Source organism: Pseudochaenichthys georgianus, chromosome 11 (genome assembly GCF_902827115.2).
Source record: "Pseudochaenichthys georgianus chromosome 11, fPseGeo1.2, whole genome shotgun sequence".
NCBI classification, from domain to species: domain Eukaryota; kingdom Metazoa; phylum Chordata; class Actinopteri; order Perciformes; family Channichthyidae; genus Pseudochaenichthys; species Pseudochaenichthys georgianus.
In genome coordinates, this window is record NC_047513.1 from 29197139 (window position 1) to 29221327 (window position 24189).

Sequence of the window (24189 nt, forward strand, 5' to 3'; positions counted from 1 at the left end):
TAACCTTCTGATTGAAAGACGACCACACTCCCTAGCAGCCATATAGTCGCCTCTAAATTAACCCTTTCATAGTGTGTTCTTCTTAGTTCATGTAAGTTGTATTTTCACAAGAAAAACCTCTTTTTAGTTATCCAGTTATTCTTTGGACGCTATCTTGTTGTAACTTCTGGTCCAAACAACAAAGATGGTGATGGATGTTACTCACTTCTTATATACAGTCTATGGTAGAAAAGCTTGGTGTCAAAACTCAGTGGAAAACCCATCAGCCCGTGTTTGGCACGCAGCTCTGACAACTGTGGATTTACCAAAAGTAAATGGTAAATGGACTGTAAGGCAAGACAAGGCGAGGCAAGTTTAGATATATATACCTTTCAACACAAGGCAATTCAAAGTGCTTAACAAAAATGAAAAACAATAAGTTGTATTGCACTTTATCCTCTCTTTCCGACCCCTCAAAGCTTTGCATACTGCAAGTCATCACGCACATCCAATCATACCATTGCCATCTGCTCGAGTAAGCATTGGGAGCTGGGATTCAACCGACAACCTTCTGATTGAAATGCGACCTCGCAGCCACAGTCGCCCACAACTTAACCCTTTCATCGCCTGTTCTTAGTTCATGCTAGTTATTTTGTGACATTTTTCTAACTAACAACATTACCACTCTAACACTTCTTCTCTACAGTATATGGAATGCTTGGTGTCAAAACTCAGTGTCAAATGCATCAGTGGGTGTTGAGCGTGGAGCTCTGACAGCTGTGCTTATCAAAAGTGTGGAGTGTGTGTCGGCTATTGTGCACAGCATGCCTCACATCAGTAATATCCTTGCAGGTCACACCACCTCGGACTCCCGTCAGCCCCCCCCCCCCAGCTCCTAGTTATTGTGTTACCACACACAGAGGTTGGAGATGGAGAGTCGCTCTGATAAAGCAGCAGGTCGTTATCGACTCACCCCCGGGGCTGTCGCCTCCCATCTTCCTTCCCTCCTCGATAGATGATGCCGCCGGTGGAAGAACAGTCTCATCAGTTTTATTCCTGTCCTCGTTTTCAGCGCCGCTAAAGGCTCCCACCGACAAACGACATATTTGCCATTAAAAGCTGCCTCCGTGGACGTTTTACCAGCTGCTCCTGACATAATCAATGATGATGGCCACACTGGAAGAGACATTTTCTTAAACAAAACACCTGAAAGCACACTCTAAAAACAAATGCTTTGGCTCAACAAAGAAAATCAACGCAACAGTTTGCATCAATGTTTATTGAGTTATGACAACTTCTCATGAAATTGTGTTAAACCAACAAAGTTATTTGAGTTAGGGGAGAAGGCGTTTCCTCTACAATCAGAGGTGTTTTTTATTTACCACTTACTTAATAATTGGTATTATAAACACACGTTTTCAAGTTGATTACTCAAAAGATTAAGTTGTTCCGACTAGTTTTACCGCATGATTTAAAAGGAATTTTAAGTTGTATGTACTTAATTACCATCATTGTGAACACACGTTTTTAAGTTGGTAACCATTTATAAATTAAGTTGCTCCAAATATATTGTATTCAATAGTTTTGTTTTTTTAGGTTTCCATGTTTTTGCCTTTAAAGAAAGAAATTAATTAATTCCACAACAAAGATATTAAGCAATTCACTTTTTATTTTGAACTGCAGTTCTTTATTTAAACACATGATGTTTCAATCAGGAGAGAATTCATTTTGTTTGAACATGTATTGAAACATGCCATATGATAAGGTGCATGAACACCTGAAATCACAGCTGACTGCAGGAGAGAGGAGAACCATTTTATAGTTTGGCTGCAGCTCGCTGATTGGCTGCTGGAGAATGAGGTGAAATGTAATAGGTTAGAGAGAACGCCTGTGATGAGCTGATTATATGCAGCTGCGGAGTGAATGTATACACACCCAGTCTTCCTGAAAGAACTTGCGCTGAGCTTCATTTCAATCTTGAAAAAAAGATAAATAACACAAATTTAAATTGCCCCACAAATAATAAGTAAACACATTAGCCATATTACCATGGGACACGGAGACACAGCAAATACATGCTGCCATCACATCGAAGTTAGAGGCCTTGCATTTTTAAAACCAGAGCCAAATGTGTCAAATCTGTAATGTTTGTGTAAAACTACAGAAACAAACTCTCAATGGCCACCAGTCTGCAGATCACACATCCATTTTACAAAAGATGTAACAAAGATGTTTACACCGCCGACAGTCATTATTTCAAACAGTATGAACACATTTCACGCAGAATGCTCATTCATTTGTTTCCCTCGACCACGATGGTTGCCATCGTGTGGTCAGATCCTGGGTGGACCGGTCACTGATGAAGGCGATATTCATGTACTTTTGAAGCACACTAAATAATAGGTTAGCGCATAAGAGAAAATGAATTAGGTAATGCATACTTTTTATGCATCCAAGACACTGGTACTTGCGTACCATGCTGCGAATGGATCTGGCCCTTCCTACATCCAGGACATGGTTCAACCGTACACCCCAGCACGTGCACTCCGCTCTGCGTCAGCCAAACGACTCGCTGCACCCTCGCTGCGAGGGGGACCCAAGTTCCCATCAGCAAAAACACGTGGGTTTGCTATCCTATGTTGCAAATGTATTATCTTTTCAATTCACACACGGCGTCTGTCCGTCCTGGGAGAGGGATCCCTCCTCTGTGGCTCTCCCTGAGGTTTCTCCCATTTTTCCCTTTAAACTGGGTTTTCTTCGGAAGTGTTTCCTTGTACGATGTGAGGGTCTAAGGACAGAGGGTCCAAGGACAGAGGGTGTCGTATTGTCATACTGATATTCTGTACACACTGTGAAGACCACTGAGACAAATGTAACATTTGTGATATTGGGCTATATAAATAAACATTGATTGATTGATTGATTGATTGATTGATTGATTGATTGATTGATTGATTGATTGATTGATTGATTGATTGATTGATCCTGGCTCCAAAATGGTGGAATGAGCTCCCCATTGACATCAGGACCGCAGAAAGCTTACACACCTTCCGGCGCAGACTGAAAACTCATCTCTTTCGACTCCACTTCGAGCGATAGAATGACTAACAAAGAACTGCTAACAGAGCACTTATATACTAATAAAGGACTGGCTTATCTATAGCCAGTTGAGTAGCACTTGAATGATTGGCTCTATGAAACCTGATGTTCTTATATGATTCTGTTTTCCTCAAGGTTGTGTCTTCCTGGTCGAATGTACTTATTGTAAGTCGCTTTGGATAAAAGCGTCAGCTAAATGCAATGTAATGTAATGTAAACTGTCACTCTTAGCGAATTCAGAGCCATTATTACCAGCTGTTAAAGCAACGCTGGTATTGTTTTCACCTATTGAGTCTGCATATGTGTGTCGTCATGGCAACGTGGTCCTGAAGACACACAGAGGTGCTTTTGAGTACTTTGCCTTGTGTTGAAATGCATGTGGACAGATGTTGTCAACCACAACCGTGCAAGATTTAGTGTACCTTCTCATCTTTATAGCAGGTTCCATATAATATGTGAACTGGTTAAGTGAAGAGCAGAAGCCACTTTTCAAATGTTACACAATCCCTTTCCCACGCTATTGCTGTCAACACCCATCCATGCTGAACGTTGCTAAGATATTATTGATTGGGGTGTGGCCAAAAGTGCAATATGCTTCAGAATGTAGCTGACAGAGAGCAGTGCTTTTGTCCTGTGTTTTTCCACTGTGCCATGGATTTGATTTTAAGATGTGTAATGACGTCGCTAAACTCCTTGAAAAGGTCCTCTTCCTTTTCTCCAAGGTACACGACAAGGCAGCGGATGATGCCTATAGTTCTCTGCGTACTTCAATTGTATTGTGCTATTTTTGAAAAAGGAAAAAAAGAGAAATGACCTAAATGAATATATTCTGAATGGGTGACTGCCAACAACTTGCATTTCAATGACAACTCTAAATAAGGATCCTACCTCAAGAAGCATCCTTGGTCTGCTTCACGAGATTCATTTTTAATAAAAAGCGATATCCCTATAGTAACCAAAGTATTTTTACTCTCACAGTCGCCTCTACTACTTTGTATCCTCTCACAGAACTATTCACAGTTCTAAGGCTGCTTATTTTGGTCAGACAGCAATTTGCCATACAGTGCAACTACAAGGCTATCTGCTGTATTTGAATGACAAAAGACGACACTCACCTTAAAATGTCCTTTGTATTTCTATTTGTCTTAACTGTGGGAACTTGTCCAGGCAGGTTAAGTGGGAGTGGACTTGAAACCCTTAACTCAAGGTGTAGAACAATGAAGTTATCAAGCCAATTGCATTACTTACAACTTGAATTTTGTTTTAAGTCAATTAACGCAGAAATCAGAGTTCAAATTACACACAATATTAAGTTGATGTAATTACCAACATTATTACGTCAACACAACTTATAAATTAATGTTTGCAACTTAAAATGTTTATCTAAATCAATTAACTCACATTTTTAACTTGCAACCATGCATTTAATTAAGTGGAGGTGAAAGGTCGCCTGAATTAGTTTTTAGAGTGCAGACACATTCTCAGAATCGCTTACGGAGCATCCACACTACAGCTTCAAATTTTTTTTTGGAGCTGGGCGTGTCTGAAGCTTGGGGATTTTTTGCGAGCAATGCGACCAACAACCAATCACATGAATCTCCCGCCCCCGACATACAAAGCAAAAAAACCCCGGGGATTTTATGCGAGCAATATATATATAAACTCCCCAAACAGGCGAAAACCTACCAGTTTCCCCCACTGTCTCTGCCACCTCCCTCCATGCCTGGTTCCTCCGGTTTGTATCCCGGGAGGTGAAGAGGGTCTGGTCATACAAAACCGGGTGATTAGCTACGGCGATAGTTAGTTTCTCCTCCGACTTTTTTTGAAATATAGAAATGAACGGTGGGATATCTCTCCCAGCTTAGACGCGGCTTGATTGGCTACGGCTTCAGCTGTCAGATTTTCCGAAATGGGATTTGATTGGCTGGCGCTGGCTACTCCGGCGTCTCAGGCGTCAGAAGTTGAACAATGTTCAACTTCTGACGCCGGAGACGGTGGAGACGGACCGCTCTGCTACCCACAATTCAGTTCGGCGAAAAAGCGAGGCAACGTGACGTCACCCCATTGAAAGTGAATGGGCAGATTGAAGCTGTCGACGCTGTAGTGTGGACGGGCCGTTCGGGTTCACAATATTACACAAATGATTAAATAAGGATTGTAAATGGTCATAATAGCCTGTTATAAAAAGCACAAAATTAAGTCATAGCATATTATGTCATAAAAAAGTCAGGGTATAGTTGTTATTAAAAGTACATTTAAAAAAGCGGGAAACAAAGTAATAGTTATTTATGTTTTAAAAAAGATATTTGGTATAGAATGTCATAAATAGGGAACACAAAGTCATGTGTATCAGGTTTTAAAGAATTAAAAAACAATAATAATAATAATAATAATAATAATAATAATAATAATAATAATAATAATAATAATAGGCCACTAAAAGTAACAAATGCCCAAAAAGTCATTGTTCATTTTGAAGAAAAAAAGACTTATTATAGTTTGTCCATTTTCCCATGAAATGTTATGTGTTCGGAGGAAATGGAACAGATGAGGTATCGCATTTGGCTCAATAACAAGGCTGTTTCATCTGCTTTTTGATGCTTTGTATTATGCCTACGTCTTGGTATTGAATCATCCCATGGCTGTTAAATACAAATATTAAAATACCATCTTTCATCGTCAGCAGACCTGGTGCCACATTATTCGATTTCCCCGTGTAAATAGAAGCTTCCGGTCCACACACGCGCTAAGAACAATCTGATTTAATGCAATGTAAAGTCATGTCACAGATAAGATGAATCCGCACGGGGCTCAAGTGAGCTTAAATTGAATCTGCCATCAGTCTAGGACACACACACACACACACACACACACACACACACACACACACACACACACACACACACACACACACACACACACACACACACACACACACACACACACACACACACACACACACACACACACACACACACACACACACACACACACACACACACACACACGTCTCTGTTCTGCAGCACTGCGGTCCACCTCCCGTGGTGACTGTGTGTCAGAATGAAGAAGATGAATTGATTCATGGCTGGAGCCTTAAGCAGGAGGAAGAGAGTCATGTTTGTGTTAGCATCTGTCCTCCTGCAGACTCCTCATGTCATACATTACAGCACATCACTTACACTGCGGGGATAACGGCTACACTGGAACATGCTGCTCCAAAAACAAGTAGAAAAAGAATGGACACAAGGTGTTTTTATCTTCCAACAAGTACAAATAAATCTGCCAATAGAAGAAGGGAAAACTGGCTTGGTAAGATTTCATGAAGATGGATATCGAGATAAATAAGATGTTGGTATTAGCCTGGAAAACTACACTTGACATAGATGTTTACATGAACCAGGAAATGTTACTAAATCTGCCAGAAATGCTCAAATGTTGTTCTTTCAGATGTGAGTTAAGATAAAAATAGAAGATGTATTTCTTAAAACAAGATGATCCATCTCTTACGAATACCAAAGCAGCTTAAAAACCCCTGTGACATGTCAATAAAACCTTCCATCTGAGATACAACTCAAAGTAAGATGTTTTCAAGAGTCTTGGACTTAAGATGCATTGTTTAAAAACAAGAACCTATATCTCACTGCAATCTTACTTCTTAAGATGTCTTATATCAAGTGTGAAGACATTCTGACTAGAAATTAGACCAAACTTTGCAAATCTCCAGTTTTTTGCTGCAGATCCTGTTTGGACTCGACTAAAGATACAACCAGATCTGTAGTGGAAACCATCCGCGTTATCTGTGGTTCATAGTGCGCTCCACCAGCTCTCTGTGACTGCCCTTTATGTGGCTTTTAATAAGTTATGAGTTTGAACAATGAAAGGCGTGCGTAAGCCTCTTAGTAGGAGGGCGTGAGGATGGGAAATGACACAGGATATAATAAAGTATTCATGTAGAGCTGTAGTGAGAATGTAGGAAAGGGAGGGAATTATCCATAGTCAGTTTATTACCGATACCTCATTCACACCAACGGTGTTTCAGGGCCGGTTCGGAGCTGGAGCTTGAAAAGCACCGGGTTTTCCTGTTCGCACTGCAGCGGAGCCGCCTCTTAGCTCCGGAATCCGGTTCATCTCAAGCACTAACAAATTGTCCGGCTAGAGCAAAAGCACCGCATACGTCACGCTTACGTCGAGGCGGGGGCAGGGGCGGATTGCAACTCCTGAACAACAACAAAAAGCCGGCGTTTTATCCAGTTTGTACACAACGATGGAGAAACTTCACAAGCAGCAGTGATCCACTGAAGAGACCAGCTACCTGCTGGGAATCTGGTCAGGAAGCTCGAGCACAATCGGTCATTGTTGTTGTTGTCGGTGTCAGCTGTGAGGGGGTTTCCGCGCGGTTTGGCTTCATGAAGCAGGCACGCAAACGGTTACGTCATGACGCAAACGATGACGCAATGACGAAGCACCAGTCGGACTCTGGGCGGTGTGAAAAGAGCCGGAGCCAAACCGAAGAACCGGTTCTGAACCTGAAAAGCTCTAGCACGGAGCTTGAACCGGAGTTGCGTTGGTGTGAATGAGGTATTACAGAAATTGCTGTGAAACTGAACCAGACTTCACTGAAAAATCTGTAATTTTACCGAACAATACATGGGGGTTTCTTTCACTGCTGCTGTGATTGGTTAGTTTGTTTGGGTAAACATGTGACTTTTTGGAATCAGAACTGCCCGTTTAAAAGTCCATAGGTCACACAATAACACAAACTAACTGACCAATGAAAGCAGCGCTATTAGAAAGACCTGAAATGACAACTTTTTAAAATGAAGTTTGGTGGTTTTTAAGAAAGGGCTGCCTGACAGCAATGTAAAGCGGAATATACTAACTATGAATGGTCCTTATCGGTCTTTTTGGGATAATTTAGAGTGTCTTTGATCTCTTTGTGGTCGTTTTGAGATATCTTCTGTGATCAGGTTCAGTTTCTCGCATTTTGTCTCTTTTTGGTAATTTTGCGTTTCTCTGTTGTAATGTTGCACCTCTTTGAAGTCATTCGGAGTCTTATTGTGGACATTTTACATTTCTCTGTTGTCTTTTTACGTCATTCTTATGTCTTTTGAGAGCCTTAGTTGTCCATACTGTATGTTAGTCATTTTCAAGACGCTTTTTGATAATTCTTCATTCTTTTGTGATATTTTTCAGTCTCATACAGAGTGCATTTTCATCAGTTTAAGATATTAATAAAGTAAATAGATTTTTTTTAGATGGCCAAAGTGCATTACAATACTACAATCATTGTGCAGAGTGCCGACTGTCATCAACTGTCGAAACATATGCTATACATAAGTAGCTCACACAACTCCCTTTTAAAACGACTGAACTAATTCCCACCTTTGTACTAATTAGATAATCTGTGTGTTTCCGCTAATTGCCTGAAATTCATATAATTTCCGTGTGTGTGTGTGCGTGCGTGTGCGTGGGCATGTGTGTGTGTGTGTGTGTGTGTGTGTGTGTGTGTGTGTGTGTGTGTGTGTGTGTGTGTGTGTGTGTGTGTGTGTGTGTGTGTGCGTGCGTGCAGTGAGTGTGATTAATGGAATCATCAAGATAAGCATCCCCAGATCCCCACAAGCCCTCTTGTCTGTTTCTCATTGCTCAGTCATCTGCAAAGGCTCAGTCTCGGTGTTTGAATGCATCCTTTCAGCGTGAAACAAAGCGCTGCTACAGTAATTACAGACGCCGCCGTCGCCGCGGAAACAATGAGCTTCACAACATCCTCTCAAGTATTCAGATCTGCCTCCAAAAGAGACAAATCTGAGGTGCTGTGTTTCCTCTCCAGCAACACATGAAGAAGAATACATCCCAGGTTTGTGTAATCGGACACAAACAGCTTTGAGGAGAAAGTCCTCCGTGTCCTTTTGTTCGCTGAACACAAAAGCATTTTTCCCCGTCTTTTTATAAATCTGAGTTGCTTTCCATCATCTTTTTAAACGCGACATCTATTGCCTGTAAACACAAAGGGAGAATGTAATTGAACTTGTGGGGACAACACTCACAGCCAAACAATACATCCCAACGCGGCCTTTGACCCTTTGAAACATAATTAGAGTCGAGTGGTGCAGTAATGACGAATTCTTTCTAAGCTGTCCCTGAAGGTAGCATCATACTGATTCCCTTGAAACCAATACAATGGAAAATTCAATATGTACGACATTAACGGTGGGGTAGAGAAACTGGCTCGAGATACACTTTTTGTTATATTCCATGGAATGCTTTAAACATCCCGATAGCAATGAATATCTTATTAAGTGCTTTGAGAAAAAATCCATAAAAAATATCATCTGTGGAAGCCGTGGCGCTGTAAAAAACACGACCAATCATCTGAGCCGGCCCGGCTAAAGTAACTGGATGGCCTACCTGCCTGTCAGCCTTCCATCTGTGCACAAACTTATCTCGTGCCCTCATTGGTCATGTGCGCGTTCGTGTGTGTTGGAGGAGGGGCTCTAGAAGGAAGTGGCAGGTTTTTCTGGTTGTGTATTTTCAAATTCTAGCGCACTCGACCACTCGATTCTAGCGCACTCGACCACTCGATTCTAGCGCACTCGACCACTTACCTACCCCACCTTTAAATACTTCAGTAAATACCACAGTGGTGAATTAAAAAAAGTCGGTTGCTAACAAGTGTCTAAATGAGACGACTAAACATCATCACGGCCAACATTAGCCTCCTTTAACATCATCACGGCCAACATTAGCCTCCTTTAGCTTAGCGGTGGTGATGTGAAGTCATGTGACCGTGCTGTAGTGTTAATATGTAGTATATGAGATTATTCTGCTGAACAAAAAGTATCATACACATTTGTTATTTTCTGCCATAAGACCCATCAGCTTGTTGTAGAGGTGCCCTTGCGATGCTAAATTCTGGGTCGGCCTTCAAAAATACGTGAAAACATTCTAAAAACCATTGACTCCCAGCCAAGGGAACCAGATTTGGGACTCGTTCCTGCATGATTTATTGACGTTTTCTTCGAGTTAGAGAATCATCCGTCACTGTCACATGTAACGTGTGCATGCAGCCGAGGGAGTACAGTGTATTGATAAGGGTGCATTTAAAGGTCAAACAGTGAATCAGTAGAGCTTATCGGCCTCTCATAAAACGGCTAACTAGATGTGACACGGCTTGTAAAGAGCCTCGTGCAGATTAAGAGCGTCGAGCCCTCGATCAATGGATCATCAAGACTCTCCAATTAAGGAGGCGGCTCCGTCCTACAGGCGCTGTTTGCTGGTAATGATAAAAAAGTCCATTAAAGTTGCTAATTAAATGATAAGCGTAAATTAAAATACAGGTCAAGAGAGTGAACTGTGGGGGTTTTAACAGCTATGTCTGCTGATTGCAATGGGACGGGGGGGCGTGGAAGTGGCCACTCAGTCAGAGGAGCAAGACGCCCTCGCTATCGTCTCTTCGGGCTTCCTCTCTTTTACCTCATTCACACCAACGCAACTCCGGTTCAAGCTCCGTGCTAGAGCTTTTCAGGTTCAGAACCAGTTCTTCGGTTTAGCTCTGGCTCTTTTCACACCGCCCAGAGTCCGACTGGTAATGTGTCGTTGCCAAACCGCGCGGATGAAATCAGTTGCATCCATTTCTTATGGCTCTATTTCTGTGGTTTAGTTATATTCTTATAAAAAAGTGTACTCGTGTCAATAAAGGTTTTTTAAAAACACAACTGCTTCCGAGGTCGGTCTTATTTCTTAAGGTGGACTGAACCATGAGTGTGGAGTAACGTTGTATCTTTCATTTAAATGAACTGTAACCTTCACCCAGGTATGTAACCGCTGTTCTCAAATGAACACGTGAAGTAAAGTTTAATATTTATAGTTTTATAGATTTATAATGAGTTATAATGAGAGGTGATCAACGTGAATGCTCAGGTTCCACCTTAACACGCAGACACGTTGCTTCACCATGAGCAGAAACCTTTATATATACACTCTATGGCAGAAACATAGAAACAGTCTCTGCCCCCGCCCCCGCCTCGACGTAAGCGTGATGTACGTGGTGCTTTTGCTCTGGCCGGACAATTTTTTGGTGCTTGAAACGAACCGGATTCCGGAGCTAAGAGGCGGCTCCGCTGCGGTGTGAACAGGAAAACCCGGTGCTTTTCAAGCTCCAGCTCCGAACCGGCCCTGGAACACCGTTGGTGTGAATGAGGTATTTGTGGTCATTATAAGCTTTTATGTGGCCATTTTGGATCTCCATGCTCATTTTTGAGAACTTTTTTAAGGTCATTTTTTCTCTTTTGTTGTTTTTGCATCTTTTTGTGATTAGATTAAGTCTCTGTTGTCTTTTTTTTGCATGTTTTACTGACCATTGTTTTTGCTGTTATGGCCTTCTGGATATCTCGTTGTGTGATTTTTTATATTTTATGGTTGTTTGTCTCTTTAAAGTCATTTTGCATCTCGATGTTCATTTTTCACTCCTTTTGTGGTCGTTTTCTCTATGACTTATTTTGTTTTGTTTCACATGACATGTCACTTGTTAGACGCTTTTATCCAAAGCGACTTACATACATTCAATACTGTGGTGTGGGCAATCCCCACAGGAGCAAGTTGGGGTGAAGTGTCTTGTCCAGGGACACAGCGGAATGTTGACTGCAGTGGGATTCGAACCAGTGCCCCTGTGATCCGAAGATCAGCGCACTAACCACTGAGCCACAACCTCCCCACATATCTTTTATTTTGAATCTCTTTGTGGTCATTTTCTTATTTAACTATTGTCCCTTTGAGTATCATTGCGGTGGTTTTCAGTCCCTTGTGTCAATTCAAGTCTTTTTTTTTATGTTATGGCAATTTTTTACGTCTTTCTAGTCTCTTTTTAGTTTGTTGTGTCTCTATGGCAATTTATTGGTCTATTTGCGGTATTTTTGCACCCTTGGGGGATCATTTTGAGTCTTTGTGTCATTTTGAATCCCTTAGTCCTTCTGCATCTCTTTGTCCCTTTTTTTTGAAATTCTTGCATCTTTTGAAGTCCCAGCAGGCTAGTAAGCGAACTATCCATCACCTCTGTAGCCTCTCAGAGAGAAGAAATCTACCAGAAAGACATGGCTGTTAAGCAACAACATATTTTATTTACTTTCCTGTTTTTATACACTATTTAGAAAATAAAACACATTGAATAAATACAAATTTAGAAAGCGACAGATGTCCAACACGCGGTTATTTCTTACGCAGCTCCTGAAGCAGACCCTCACACACTGCCATGAAACACAAAGACTGGGCATGCAGAAGCTGAAGACACAGAGAGGATGGACTGGCACATTGAGAAGACGTCGAGAACATCTAGAAACACCCGGGGGACGGGAGGAAAGAAAACATCTATATACACGGAAAATAAATAAATAAAGAGAAATTAGGTCCAATACAACTCTACTGTACACAAATGTCCGTCAGATCTCACCCTCAGTTCACCTTCAGCCCCACCCACCATAAAGTCAAATATAGCACAGTACGACAGATTGCACCATTTACAGTGTTACAAACAAACACGAAACAGCAGTTACTGTGTTTTCCTTCAGTGTTTGTTCGCAGTAAGGCAGGAAACAGCTGAGCTCTTTGAATCCTGACGTGGTCCTCGTGTAGAAAATGACTCCCAGTGTCACAGGTTCTGAGAGATGTGAAGCGGCACGACAGGACGAGGGTGGGGGCAGCGGAAAGGGTGTCACTCAGAAGTATGATACAAGATGTCCAGCGAGGTCTTTCTGTCAGTCTTTATGGTGGACAGCGTTCCTTCCAGGCGTGGAGGAGCAGATCGTCTCCTGGAGGAGGAGCGGGGGGGAGGGAGCGTCGCTATCTGACCTCCAGGCAGTCCAGGTACTCCTGGGCCAGCTCGTAGCAGAACCTGTACTGCTCCTGCAACACACACACACATGAAGACAAAGGTTATTTTCTATTTAGGCAAGGCAAGTTTATTTATATAGCACATTTCCACACAATTCAAAGACATTAAGAAACATATTATATAATGGCATTTAAAACACTCATTTAAAAGCAAAGATAATAAAACATGAATAACAAAGGTACTTGAATTAAAGTGACGGTGCAGTGTGAGATACACACATCTGAAATGTTTAGCTCTGACTCTCAATCATTGCTCACTTTTCAGCAGAAATATATATTTTTTTACCTCACATTCTTTCTACTTTCTTTGTTAACTTATCCTTTCGTTATTTCAAGTGTTTCATGCTAAACGAACCCCCCTTTGGAAAATGTTAAGACACTGTTAACATTGTTTTGTATATTCTTCATGTTAGAATAATTGTTTTTATAATTGTTTTAATTGTATTTTACATCTTACTCTTTGTATTATATAAATATCTCTATTTGATTATATTTTATTAGACATTAACTTTTAACTAAATTGTATTTAATATTTCTTAATGTATATTTTATAATTTTATATTTGTATACACTTAGAGCTTCTTATGTTAATTTAAAGGTATCTTTTATTAAACATTCTTATTCTATTTGATCTTGAATGTAAATGAATTTAATATTTTCTGGAAGGTGGCCCATTTCATATATCTGGAGAAGAGCAGTTTCTTACGTCCCTGACATTCCCTCTCTAAAATCAACATTGTAAAAGATAGGAAACGTTGCATTAATTAAGATCTAAGACCCCCGCTTCCTCACCATCGTCTCCACCATGTTGGGCTTGGAGTTCCTCAGCGTTTTGGCGGAGAAGAAGACGTCCACCATGCTGTGGTGACGGATCATATCCAGCAGCATCGTGCAGGCGCAGAACGTCCCGCTGCGACCGCCACCATTTCTGCTCAGACAGGAAACACAAACACAGAAGACATGAGTGACCTGATAGAGTCTTGGAGAAATGTCACAGTGAGCACAGATCAGGCATGCTGTCAGAAAGAGGCCAACTGGAAGACTTTGAGAATGAATATCTGAATAAAGTACTCATTAAAGTACAGGAGCGGGGGCTTAATCAGGTTTGAGAGTTCTGACCCCTCCTGACCTCCTGAGATCAAAGAGACCGACACCGAGACGAGGGGCAATCTAAAGTTGAGATACCAACACTGAGAACGTTTTCAGAGGTGCTGAATACCATTAAATAAGAGCTACAGAAGAAACATCTATTAAAGAGGACGTATATTGTGCTGCAGCACCTCTTTCCCCCTCTGTCTGAAACCAGAGCCCAGTCTGCTCTGATTGGTTAGCTGGCCGGCTATGTTGTGATAGGTCAACCGCTAAGAGATGTCCCGCCCCTTAGCCTATCACGTACAATGTGTTGGAGTGCTAACCAAGCGGAATGAGTCCTAAACCTATAATGAGTCAGCATTTACCACTTCCTGTCCCTTGGTCTATAACTCAATGATTTTTGGAGCGTGTCATTAGCCGCCTTTAGCTTACTGCTGTGACTGCTGTGGTTCCTTTATAGCCCAACATTAGCTGCCTTTAGCTTAGCGGTGGTGACGTGAAGTCATGTGACCGTGCTGTAGTTCCTTTATAGCCCAACGTTAGCTGCCTTTAGCTTAGCGGTGGTGACGTGAAGTCATGTGACCGTGCTGTAGTTCATTTATAGCCCAACATTAGCAGCCTTTAGCTTAGCGGTGGTGATGTGAAGTCATGTGACCGTGCTGTAGTTCCTTTATAGCCCAACATTAGCTGCCTTTAGCTTAGCGGTGGTGAAGTCATGTGACCGTGCTGTAGTTCCTTTATAGCCCAACATTAGCTGCCTTTAGCTTAGCGGTGGTGACGTGAAGTCATGTGACCGTGCTGTAGTTCATTTATAGCCCAACATTAGTAGCCTTTAGCTTAGCGGTGGTCACGTGAAGTCATGTGACCGTGCTGTAGTTCATTTATAGCCCAACATTAGCTGCCTTTAGCTTAGCGGTGGTGAAGTCATGTGACCGTGCTGTAGTTCCTTTATAGCCCAACATTAGCTGCCTTTAGCTTAGCGGTGGTGACGTGAAGTCATGTGACCGTGCTGTAGTTCCTTTATAGCCCAACATTAGCTGCCTTTAGCTTAGCGGTGGTGACGTGAAGTCATGTGACCGTGCTGTAGTTCATTTATAGCCCAACATTAGCAGCCTTTAGCTTAGCGGTGGTGATGTAATAATAATGGGTTCCATTTATAAAGCACTTCATATTTGATTTCAAATCCCGAGGTGCTACAAGTAGTGAGCATGAACAGTATAAATAAACATTACACAACACGGTGGAATTAATAAAAAGCAATAAAAAAATAAAAAAAATAAAAGGGTGCTAAAAAGGTCTAGGCAAAGGCTCTTTTGAAGAGATGAAATCATAAAGTGATGTTAATATGTGGAGATTATCCTGCTGATGAAAACGTGTAAGCATCATAAACGTTGTAATAATCCAAAAAAACATGCACAAATAAAATGGTTGGCCTACATCTCTGCTCCACTCTGTACAGCTACACATGTGTTGCAGATGGGTAGTAAGAAGACTCACAGGCAGTGTACGATGGTGCGTCCGTCCTCACACTCCATCTGCCAGTTGTGCACCTGGGCCAGCAGGCTGAGGAAGGCCTTCTTTGAGTCGGGGACTTCGCGGTACGGAGACCAGCGCAGGAACTGAAAGTGACGCACCAGCAGCTGGCCCTCCTGCAGCTGCACACGCACAGGAAGGAGAGGGGATTTTTAGTTTCCAACATGAAACATCAGATATGCATTAAAACCTCTGAGCATACATCATTCAGACTCTCTCAGGTTCTCAGCCTGAGGGGGTTCTGTCAACACTCTCCAACTGTGGAGCTCCTGCTCTCACTTCTGATTGGCTGGGAAGGTTTCCACCACATTAAAGTTGGACTCGAACTATATAAAAAGTATCTCTGTATCTGAGGGTTGAAGCATGAGCAGAAATCAGTCTTTAAAGCTATCCGAAATGCTCTTTTAAAATACCAAATACAATATTAATATTAATAATAACAATAGCATTCATTGATTTTATGACGTGTCATGTAAAAAGAATATAGACGTGGGATTTGCTGTAATCATTTCTTATTTTATTCCTTTCATTTCTTATGCTGTATGTTGCATTGTTGGAGAAGCCTGGGATTTAAAGTTACGAACAATTACGTAGTAGTAGTTATGATAATGAAGCATCTGAATCTTTGGAAACAGGGACCATCGAAGTTCAAAACTCTACAGGGTACCTTTATTTGAAGGAACATGAGAACTATAATACCACGATCAAGTAGCACCTGGACTGACTGAACACCCACCCGTTTGGACTGCAATGAAATCTAATAAAGGAATAGGTCATATTTTATACACAACTATCGTATTTAGGATTTAAGAGGATCAACTTATATTGAAACAAAACAGGTTTCTTGCCGTTTGTATCGTCACGGTTGATTGGACTTGATGTGAGGAAACGCTTCATTACACAACATTACATTTCATGGCCGGCATTTGATGATTGAATTCACTGCTCATAATTTAATCGGGGCAGTGAGTGATCTTAGAGATGATCCAAAGAAACAGCTTTCACAAAGCTCACAGAATAATCATTCAAAAAGGGAAGCCTTCAAAACACACATATACTAATGTCATGTAATGTTAATATAATATAAAGTGCTGTCATGTACTGCTGCATCTACTGGACCGTGGAGTACCTTCTTGGGTAAGAGGCTATCGGTGTCTCGCTCTGTGGTGTCTGTGTCCGCGTCCTGATCCTGCAGAGAGCATTGTGGGAAAGGTTCTGACTTGTCGTCCAATTGTTTCGGGGCTGGGTGTGGGAGGGGGCTGGGTGTGGGAGGGGGCTAGGTGTGGGAGGGGGGCTAGGTGTGGGAGGGGGCTGGGTGTGGGAGGGGGCTGGGTGTGGGAGGGGGCTGGGTGTGGGAGGGGGCTGGGTGTGGGAGGGGGCTGGGTGTGGGGAGGGGGCTAGGTGTGGGAGGGGGCTAGGTGTGGGAGGGGGCTGGGTGTGGGAGGGGCTAGTGTTTGGGTGGGGAGGGGGCTGGGTGTGGGAGGGGGCTGGGTGTGGGAGGGGGCTGAGTGTGGGAGGGGGCTAGTGTTTGGGTGGGGAGGGGGCTGGGTGTGGGAGGGGGCTGGGTGTGGGAGGGGCTAGTGTTTGGGTGGGGAGGGGGCTGGGTGTGGGAGGGGGCTGGGTGTGGGAGGGGGCTGGGTGTGGGAGGGGGCTGGGTGTGGGAGGGGCTAGTGTTTGGGTGGGGAGGGGGCTGGGTGTGGGAGGGGGCTGGGTGTGGGAGGGGCTAGTGTTTGGGTGGGGAGGGGGCTGGGTGTGGGAGGGGGCTGGGTGTGGGAGGGGGCTGGGTGTGGGAGGGGGCTGGGTTTCGGTGAGGGGGCTGGGTGTGGGAGGGGCTAGTATTTGGGTGAGGGGGCTGGGTTTCGGTGAGGAGGCATACAGCTAGGAGGAGGTGGTCCACTAAAGGAGAACTAGTGGCTGAAGGCATCGACTGAGGTGAGAGGACGGGAGTTACACTACTCTACACACTCAACACACACTCACAACCAACACACACTCACCACACAGTTACAACCAACACACACTCACAACCAACACACACTCAACACACAGTTACAACCAACACACACTCACAACCTACACACACTCACAACCAACACCAACACACAACCTACACACACTCACAACGAACCAACACACAACACACAGTTACAACCAACACAGAACCTACACACACTCACAACCAACACACACTCACAACCAACACACACTCACAACCAACACACACTAACAACCAACACACACTCACAACCAACACACAACCTACACACACTCACAACCAACACACACTAACAACCAACACACACTCACAACCAACACACAACCTACACACACTAACAACCAACAAACACTCACACACTCCGCAGCACAAAAACATCTGGAAATATATGTTAAGGTCAAAATCAAGACTACATTTTACTACGTCTTTTTCAGAGAATTCATGATTATTAAAAGAGCCATATGATTTTATGTTAGTGAAATATTAAATTGTTTAGATTGTAATCATTTTGTTGAGAAATTGAGATCGAGGTTGATTATTTGAAGATACGAAATCTTTTTGAGATTCTAGGTAATCTTTCAGGGAAGTTTGTTATTTTTGGGAGATATTTATGATTTTCTTCTGAAAGTTTCTTAGTATTTAAAAGATACCAAGTCATTATTTTGAGATAGTTAGTCAGTATTTTGAGATATTGATTCCTTATATTGATATACAAAGTCATTATTACAGAGTCATTATCTTGAGATACTGAGTCATTATCTTGAGATACTTAGTAATCATTTGAGGTACTTCTTTAAATTAAGATTGTTGGTACTTAATGTTAGCAATCACATTAGTATACAGTTGCTTTATTATGATGTAAATGATTCCTCCAGCTGCGAACCGTACATGCCGGCAGACTCGAGTCACCATTGGGAATCATTCCATTATTATCAGGCTTCATTAACGCTCGTGGAAATATGAAATGGATTCAGATCCAGGAAATGCCGCCCACAGCAACTCAGAGCGGGAACAGCTCTGTAAGGATAATGTGCAGCGACGCGGTCATTATGGGGAAAGGACACCCGACAGGCTGATCAGGATCTACATCTGGCATGAGCGGCATGGTCACATTCTCAACAAAGTAACGATATGACTCCCAATATTCATTTAAATGCTTTTATAGATTTAGATTTTTTTTTTATCGATTTAGAAAATAGTACGCCACTACGCTATTTATTTAAATTGACATGCATCCGCTAAGAAAAATAGTCCGTCGTTACCGTTTGAACTAACGTAGCAACGGCAGGAAGTGCTTTGATTTGAAAACATCGCTGCTTGCTTTAAAAGCAGCACAATTCATTATGTCAAACCTTGGAAAGTATCTAGATATCCCTGCCCTAATGCCAAAGTAACTGGCAACTGAATATGTGTCGCCGTTTGATGTCTATGTCTGGACCGCTGCGTAAAAAGGAGGGTTTCTGCCAGTTTGCATGCAGTTTGCTTTTCGGCCAAACTGTATACGGTTAAATCGACCGGACTTCTTTCTGCAGATGTGAGCGTCCTTAACAACGGTCGATAAGTCCTTGACAGCAGTCTGTCTGTTCTGGATTAACAACGTGTCACGTGTTCTGAATTGACCAATCAGAATCAAGTATTCAACTAAGCCATGTAATAACCACTGTTATCCCCACACCATAAGCCAATATATAAATAATTCATTTAATAAGAAAATTAAACATTTGAACAGCAGTTTTTGTCTCAAACTGACATGTGAAGTCGAGTTAAAGTGAGGATTTGACATTTTAGTCTTAATGTTTGTACTGTGAAGGCAGCAATTACAGCTTTTATTTAATTAGGTTTGGGACAATGTGGAGAAATTCATATCGTTGTATAAGGAAAAATAAAAAAGTGTGATTGCACTGAAAAAAAGTGAATGGAAAGAAAATGTTACGCTATTTTGGAAATGTTTGGATTTTAGCATATTGTACATGTGAGCGTCTGATTTGTTCATCTGGATAGCTGACATTTTGTTTTACTGGTATTTTGATTGAACAGATGTATTAAAGTATCTCTAATTGAATCTGTATTTAATCTTCATTGTGTGTTCTTTACGTACCCTGGTGATGTTCTGGACCCGGAAAAGTCGGATGATCACGTCGTCGTCGGCCGTTCTGGTCAGCAGCTCCACGGTCATCGGACCAAACTGCTGCAACCCGGGCTCAGGCCAATACTGCAGACAGGGCTGAGGAGAGAGGAGAGAGGGTTTCAACGTCACTTTATTCAACTTAAAGAGTACAAACAACCCAACCAGTGAAACAAACACAGCTTTAGGAATCAGATCCAGCACAAAACTGACTTCACGCCTGCAAATTGTCCATAAAAAGTTCAACCGTGTGTAAACATCCTTCTTCTTGGCAAAGGACTTATGACCAAAGATACATACAATAAAGGAGAGAGGAGAGGACAAGGAGAGAGGAGTGATAACAGGAAGGACAAGAAGGAAAGAAGATATGACAAAAAAGGAATGAGGATAGGAGGGGAGAAAAAGGAAGGAAATGATGGGATGATATCGAGAGGATGAGATTAGGAGATAAGGAGAGGCGAAGGGATAACGGCCCGTCCACACAGCGGCGTGCGTTGACGCTTCCCCATTCACTTTGAATGGGGTGACGTCACTTTTAGCCGAAATGCATCGTGGGAAGCGACGTGGAGCGTAGCTGGCGTGGCTCGCTGCAAAAGTTGAGCAATGTTCAACTTTTGACGCCTCGGCGAGGCGTCAGCCAATCGAATCATATGCCAGTACAAGCTCTAGCCAATCAAACCGCTGCTTGTGTGTCAGGGGCGGGAGATTCATGTGATTGGTTGTTGGTCGAGTTTCAGACACGCCCGCCGGCAAGCGTCAGCGCACGCCGCTGTGTGGACGGGCCGTAAGAGGAGGGGATAGGAGAGAGGGAGAGGGGAGACAGTAAGTAGAGAAAAAGGAAAGATAAGAAAGGAAGGAGATGAAAAAGGAGTGAGGATATGAGGAAAGAAAGGAAACAAGTAGAGAAGAGAGGAAAGAGCAAGTAGAGGAAAGGAGAACAAGGAAACAGAAAATGAGAGAGGAGAGGAAAGGAAATGAAGTAAGAAAGAAGAATAGGAAAAATGAAGGAAAGAGATGTAAAAGTAAGGATTAAAGAAGGTAAGTAGAGAGGAAAGAAGGAAGGAAAGGAAGGAGAAGATGAAGTAGAAGATGACGGGAAAGGTGATGAGAAGAAGGAAAGAGGATGAGAATAATTGGAATAGGAGAGGATGGCAAGAAAAGAGAGGAAGGACATGAGAAAGCAGAATAGGGAAATATTTGAAGAGAGAAGAAAGGGATAGGAAGGAAAAGGTTAGTACAGAGGAAGGATAAGAGGAGGAGAGGAAAGAAAGGAGGGAAAGAAAGAAGAAGAAGGGAAAGGAAATGAGAGAGGAGAGGAAATAGAGGATCGAAGAGGAAGGAAAGGAAGGGAAGGGAAGAAGAGAGAAAGTAGAGAGGGTCCTTCTCCCTTGTTGCTGTTAGTAGTTGCTGATGCTAACGACACCTGAGTATTGACAGCAGACACAATTAGCCTAAATGACAACGATTATCCACAAAGAGCTGCGGTAAATTAAAGAAGCTAAAAAAAACACACAAGCTGGAACAATTCTTCCCGTGAGCGCCGTCCGCCTGCCGGGAAGTGTCCATGAGCGGGACATCATTAGCATGAGCACGTAATAAACTAATGGAGGAGAGCTATATGCCTCTGCCAGAGATACACAGGAAGCCCCAGAGGTGGGACGTATACGCATATATATAAAAAAGGCACGGTCTCCTGTCAATGCGAGTTAAAGACAAGCCCCCCCCCCCCCCCCCCCCCCTCAGCCAATAGGATTGCAAGGGGGGGTCGAGGGGAAGTGATAATGGCATTTCACAATGACAGAAGGGCACTAACAGGTGACTTTGGGCACAAAGGGAGATAAATATGTATACATTCAGACAGGAGACAGGCAGCTCTGACTCACGGGGGCAAACTGTGTGTGTGAGGGTGTGTGTGTGTGTGTGTGTGTGTGTGTGTGTGTGTGTGTGTGTGTGTGTGTGTGTGTGTGTGTGTGTGTGTGTGTGTGTGTGTGTGTGTGAGCTGTTAGTCCACTGGCAGCGAGAAGAAGAAGACGGAGGAGGAAGGACAGGCTGCAGCTGACAGGCATGGTGGAGATGTTGAGCGGGAATTCAACATGACAAAGGGGCGATAGGGAGGCGGCAGAACTAACCTCTAGTGTGTGTGTGTGTGTGTGTGTGTGTGTGTGTGTGTGTGTGTGTGTGTGTGTGTGTGTGTGTGTGTGTGTGTGTGTGTGTGTGTGTGTGTGTGGGGGGGGGGGGGGGGGGAATACTGTGCTGTTCATGTAAATTAAGCAGGTGAATGTGTGGTAGCTTTTTAAATGCCGGACATGTGATGACCCTCGCTGTCTTCTCTGAAGGAAAGATATTGATTTGATATAACCATGAGATAACGCACGGCAGCCCAGAGATAAAAAAGCATCAATGACACAAATATTGAATTATTATTTCAAAATCATGAGTGAGACTTATGATTTGCAGTTGGTTTCTCATTCTGATAAGATGGCTAGTCATTATTTTTAAGATATTAAGTCACCATTTCTGAGAAACTTGGTGATTATTTTAGAATATAATAAATCATAATTTCGAGATTCTAGGTCATTGTTTATAAAACCAAGTCCTTAATTTAACATTGAGAAATAATAAGTAATAATCAACAGCAGTGGTAGTTGTAGTTGTAGCCCTATCGGAGTAATGTGTAACTGGTAATAATTAAAATCCAGTTGAGTTTGTTTTAAAGGGCTTACTTACAAATAAATAAATATAGAAACTAATAACATCACCATGTGTGTGGCCTCCAGCCTCTGTTCTTACCCAGGCGGAGTTGGACTGGTTGAGCTGGTTGAGCATCACCACCGAGGTGCAGCCGTAGTCGTACAGCAGCCTCCAGAAGTCGGTGGTGGTGCCGGGGAGGGGGTGCGGCGTCACCACGAAGGCGGCCGGTCGCAGGAAGCTGTCGGCCAGCGCTGCGTTGATGTAGTTGCTGCCCTCGCCCTCCGCGGTCACCAGGAAGGCCAGAGATCGGTCCGGCGGCAGGACGTCCATGCTGCGGTTCTTCTCTCGGTTCCTCGGCATCAGAGAGATGGAGCACTCCTCCACGTCCAGGTGGGGGGTCACAGAGTTCAGAGTCTGAGGAGGAGGGGAGATCAAGGGTTCAGTTTCAAGGCTTTTATTGTCACGTGTGCATAGCTACAGTGAAGTTACGATAATTAAAATCTTAAGTTACAGGCTCCTCCAACAGTGCAACACAACAAAACAGTTAAAATAGTACCGGTAAATTGAATTAAATAGAATATAATAGAAACATGTGGACATGTGGTGCAGGAATGAGTCCGGAGCCTGACATGAGAGTTAGGGTTTTAGCACTATGGTTAGATCATTTGGAGGTTAATGGTTTTTTTAACGTGTTTTTGGTTCTCATCCTGAAATAGGGTCTGTGGTTAACTAAAGCTGAAGAGTGTTGGTCATAAAACCTAATTTCCCTCAGGATAAATAAGGACTTAGGGGAAATCTATCCGAAGAACAAATACATGTACTAACACTAACTAACTGGTAGAGACATTGCCTTTCATTTTGAGTTATATTGGACATGTTACTCTTCCTTTTTATCATTAAAATATTGTTATTATATTTTCTTTAATATTTTCCTAAAAAGTCATTTTTCGCTTTCATTATTATAATAAGTAGAAATATTATTTTAATTAATAATATTATTATTATACAGTTTTTCATTTCTATCTTTCCATTTTTAAATTTTTATTTTTTTTATTTTCCTTTGTACACTGAACAAAAATATAAACCCAACACTTTTGTTTTTGCTCCCATTTTTCATGAGATGAACTCAAAGCTCTAAAACATTTTCTATATACACAACATAACCATTTCTCTCAAATATTGTTCACAAATCTGAAAAAGTCTGTGATAGTGAGCACTTCTCCTTTGCCGAGATAATCCTATCCCACCTCACAGGCGTGGCATATCAAGATGCTGATTAGACAGCATGATTATTGCACAGGTGTGCCTTAGGCTGGCCACAATAAAAGGCCACTCTGAAACGTGCAGTTTTGCTTTATTGGGGGGGTCTGAGGGCGTATGTTATGGACGACGAACACAGGCCACTCGATTCACAACATTACCCTAACCCTACCCCTACCCCTCACACCAGATACTGCCTGGTTTTCGGACCCCCCCAGACCCCCCCAATAAAGCTAAACTGCACGTTTCAGAGTGGCCTTTTATTGTGGCCAGCCTAAGGCACACCTGTGCAATAATCATGCTGTCTAATCAGCATCTTGATATGCCACACCTGTGAGGTGGGATGGATTATCTCGGCAAAGGAGAAGTGCTCACTATCACAGATCTTTTCAGATTTGTGAACAATATTTGAGAGAAATGGTTATTTTGTGTATATAAAATATATATTTTAGATCTTTGAGTTCATCTCATGAAAAATGGGAGCAAAAACAAAAGTGTTGCGTTTATATTTTTGTTCAGTGTATATTTAGAC

The 24189-nt window shown here is 42.5% G+C and overlaps 1 protein-coding gene across 7 annotated transcripts in view; it reads right to left on the minus strand.

Annotated features, from left to right (window-relative positions):
• Positions 1-12169: 12169 nt before the first annotated feature.
• Positions 12170-24189, minus strand: part of ptprua (protein tyrosine phosphatase receptor type Ua) — a 288163-nt gene continuing 276143 nt past the window's right edge. For all 7 annotated transcript variants that reach the window (XM_034094829.1, XM_034094827.2, XM_034094828.2 and 4 more), the window contains 5 exons: positions 22497-22811; positions 19680-19805; positions 15550-15707; positions 13753-13888; positions 12170-12972 (listed from right to left, as the gene is read on the minus strand). In XM_034094829.1, the coding sequence (XP_033950720.1) occupies positions 12910-12972; positions 13753-13888; positions 15550-15707; positions 19680-19805; positions 22497-22811 (798 nt within the window). In that variant the 3' untranslated portion in view covers positions 12170-12909. The remainder of the gene's footprint in view (positions 12973-13752; positions 13889-15549; positions 15708-19679; positions 19806-22496; positions 22812-24189) is intronic.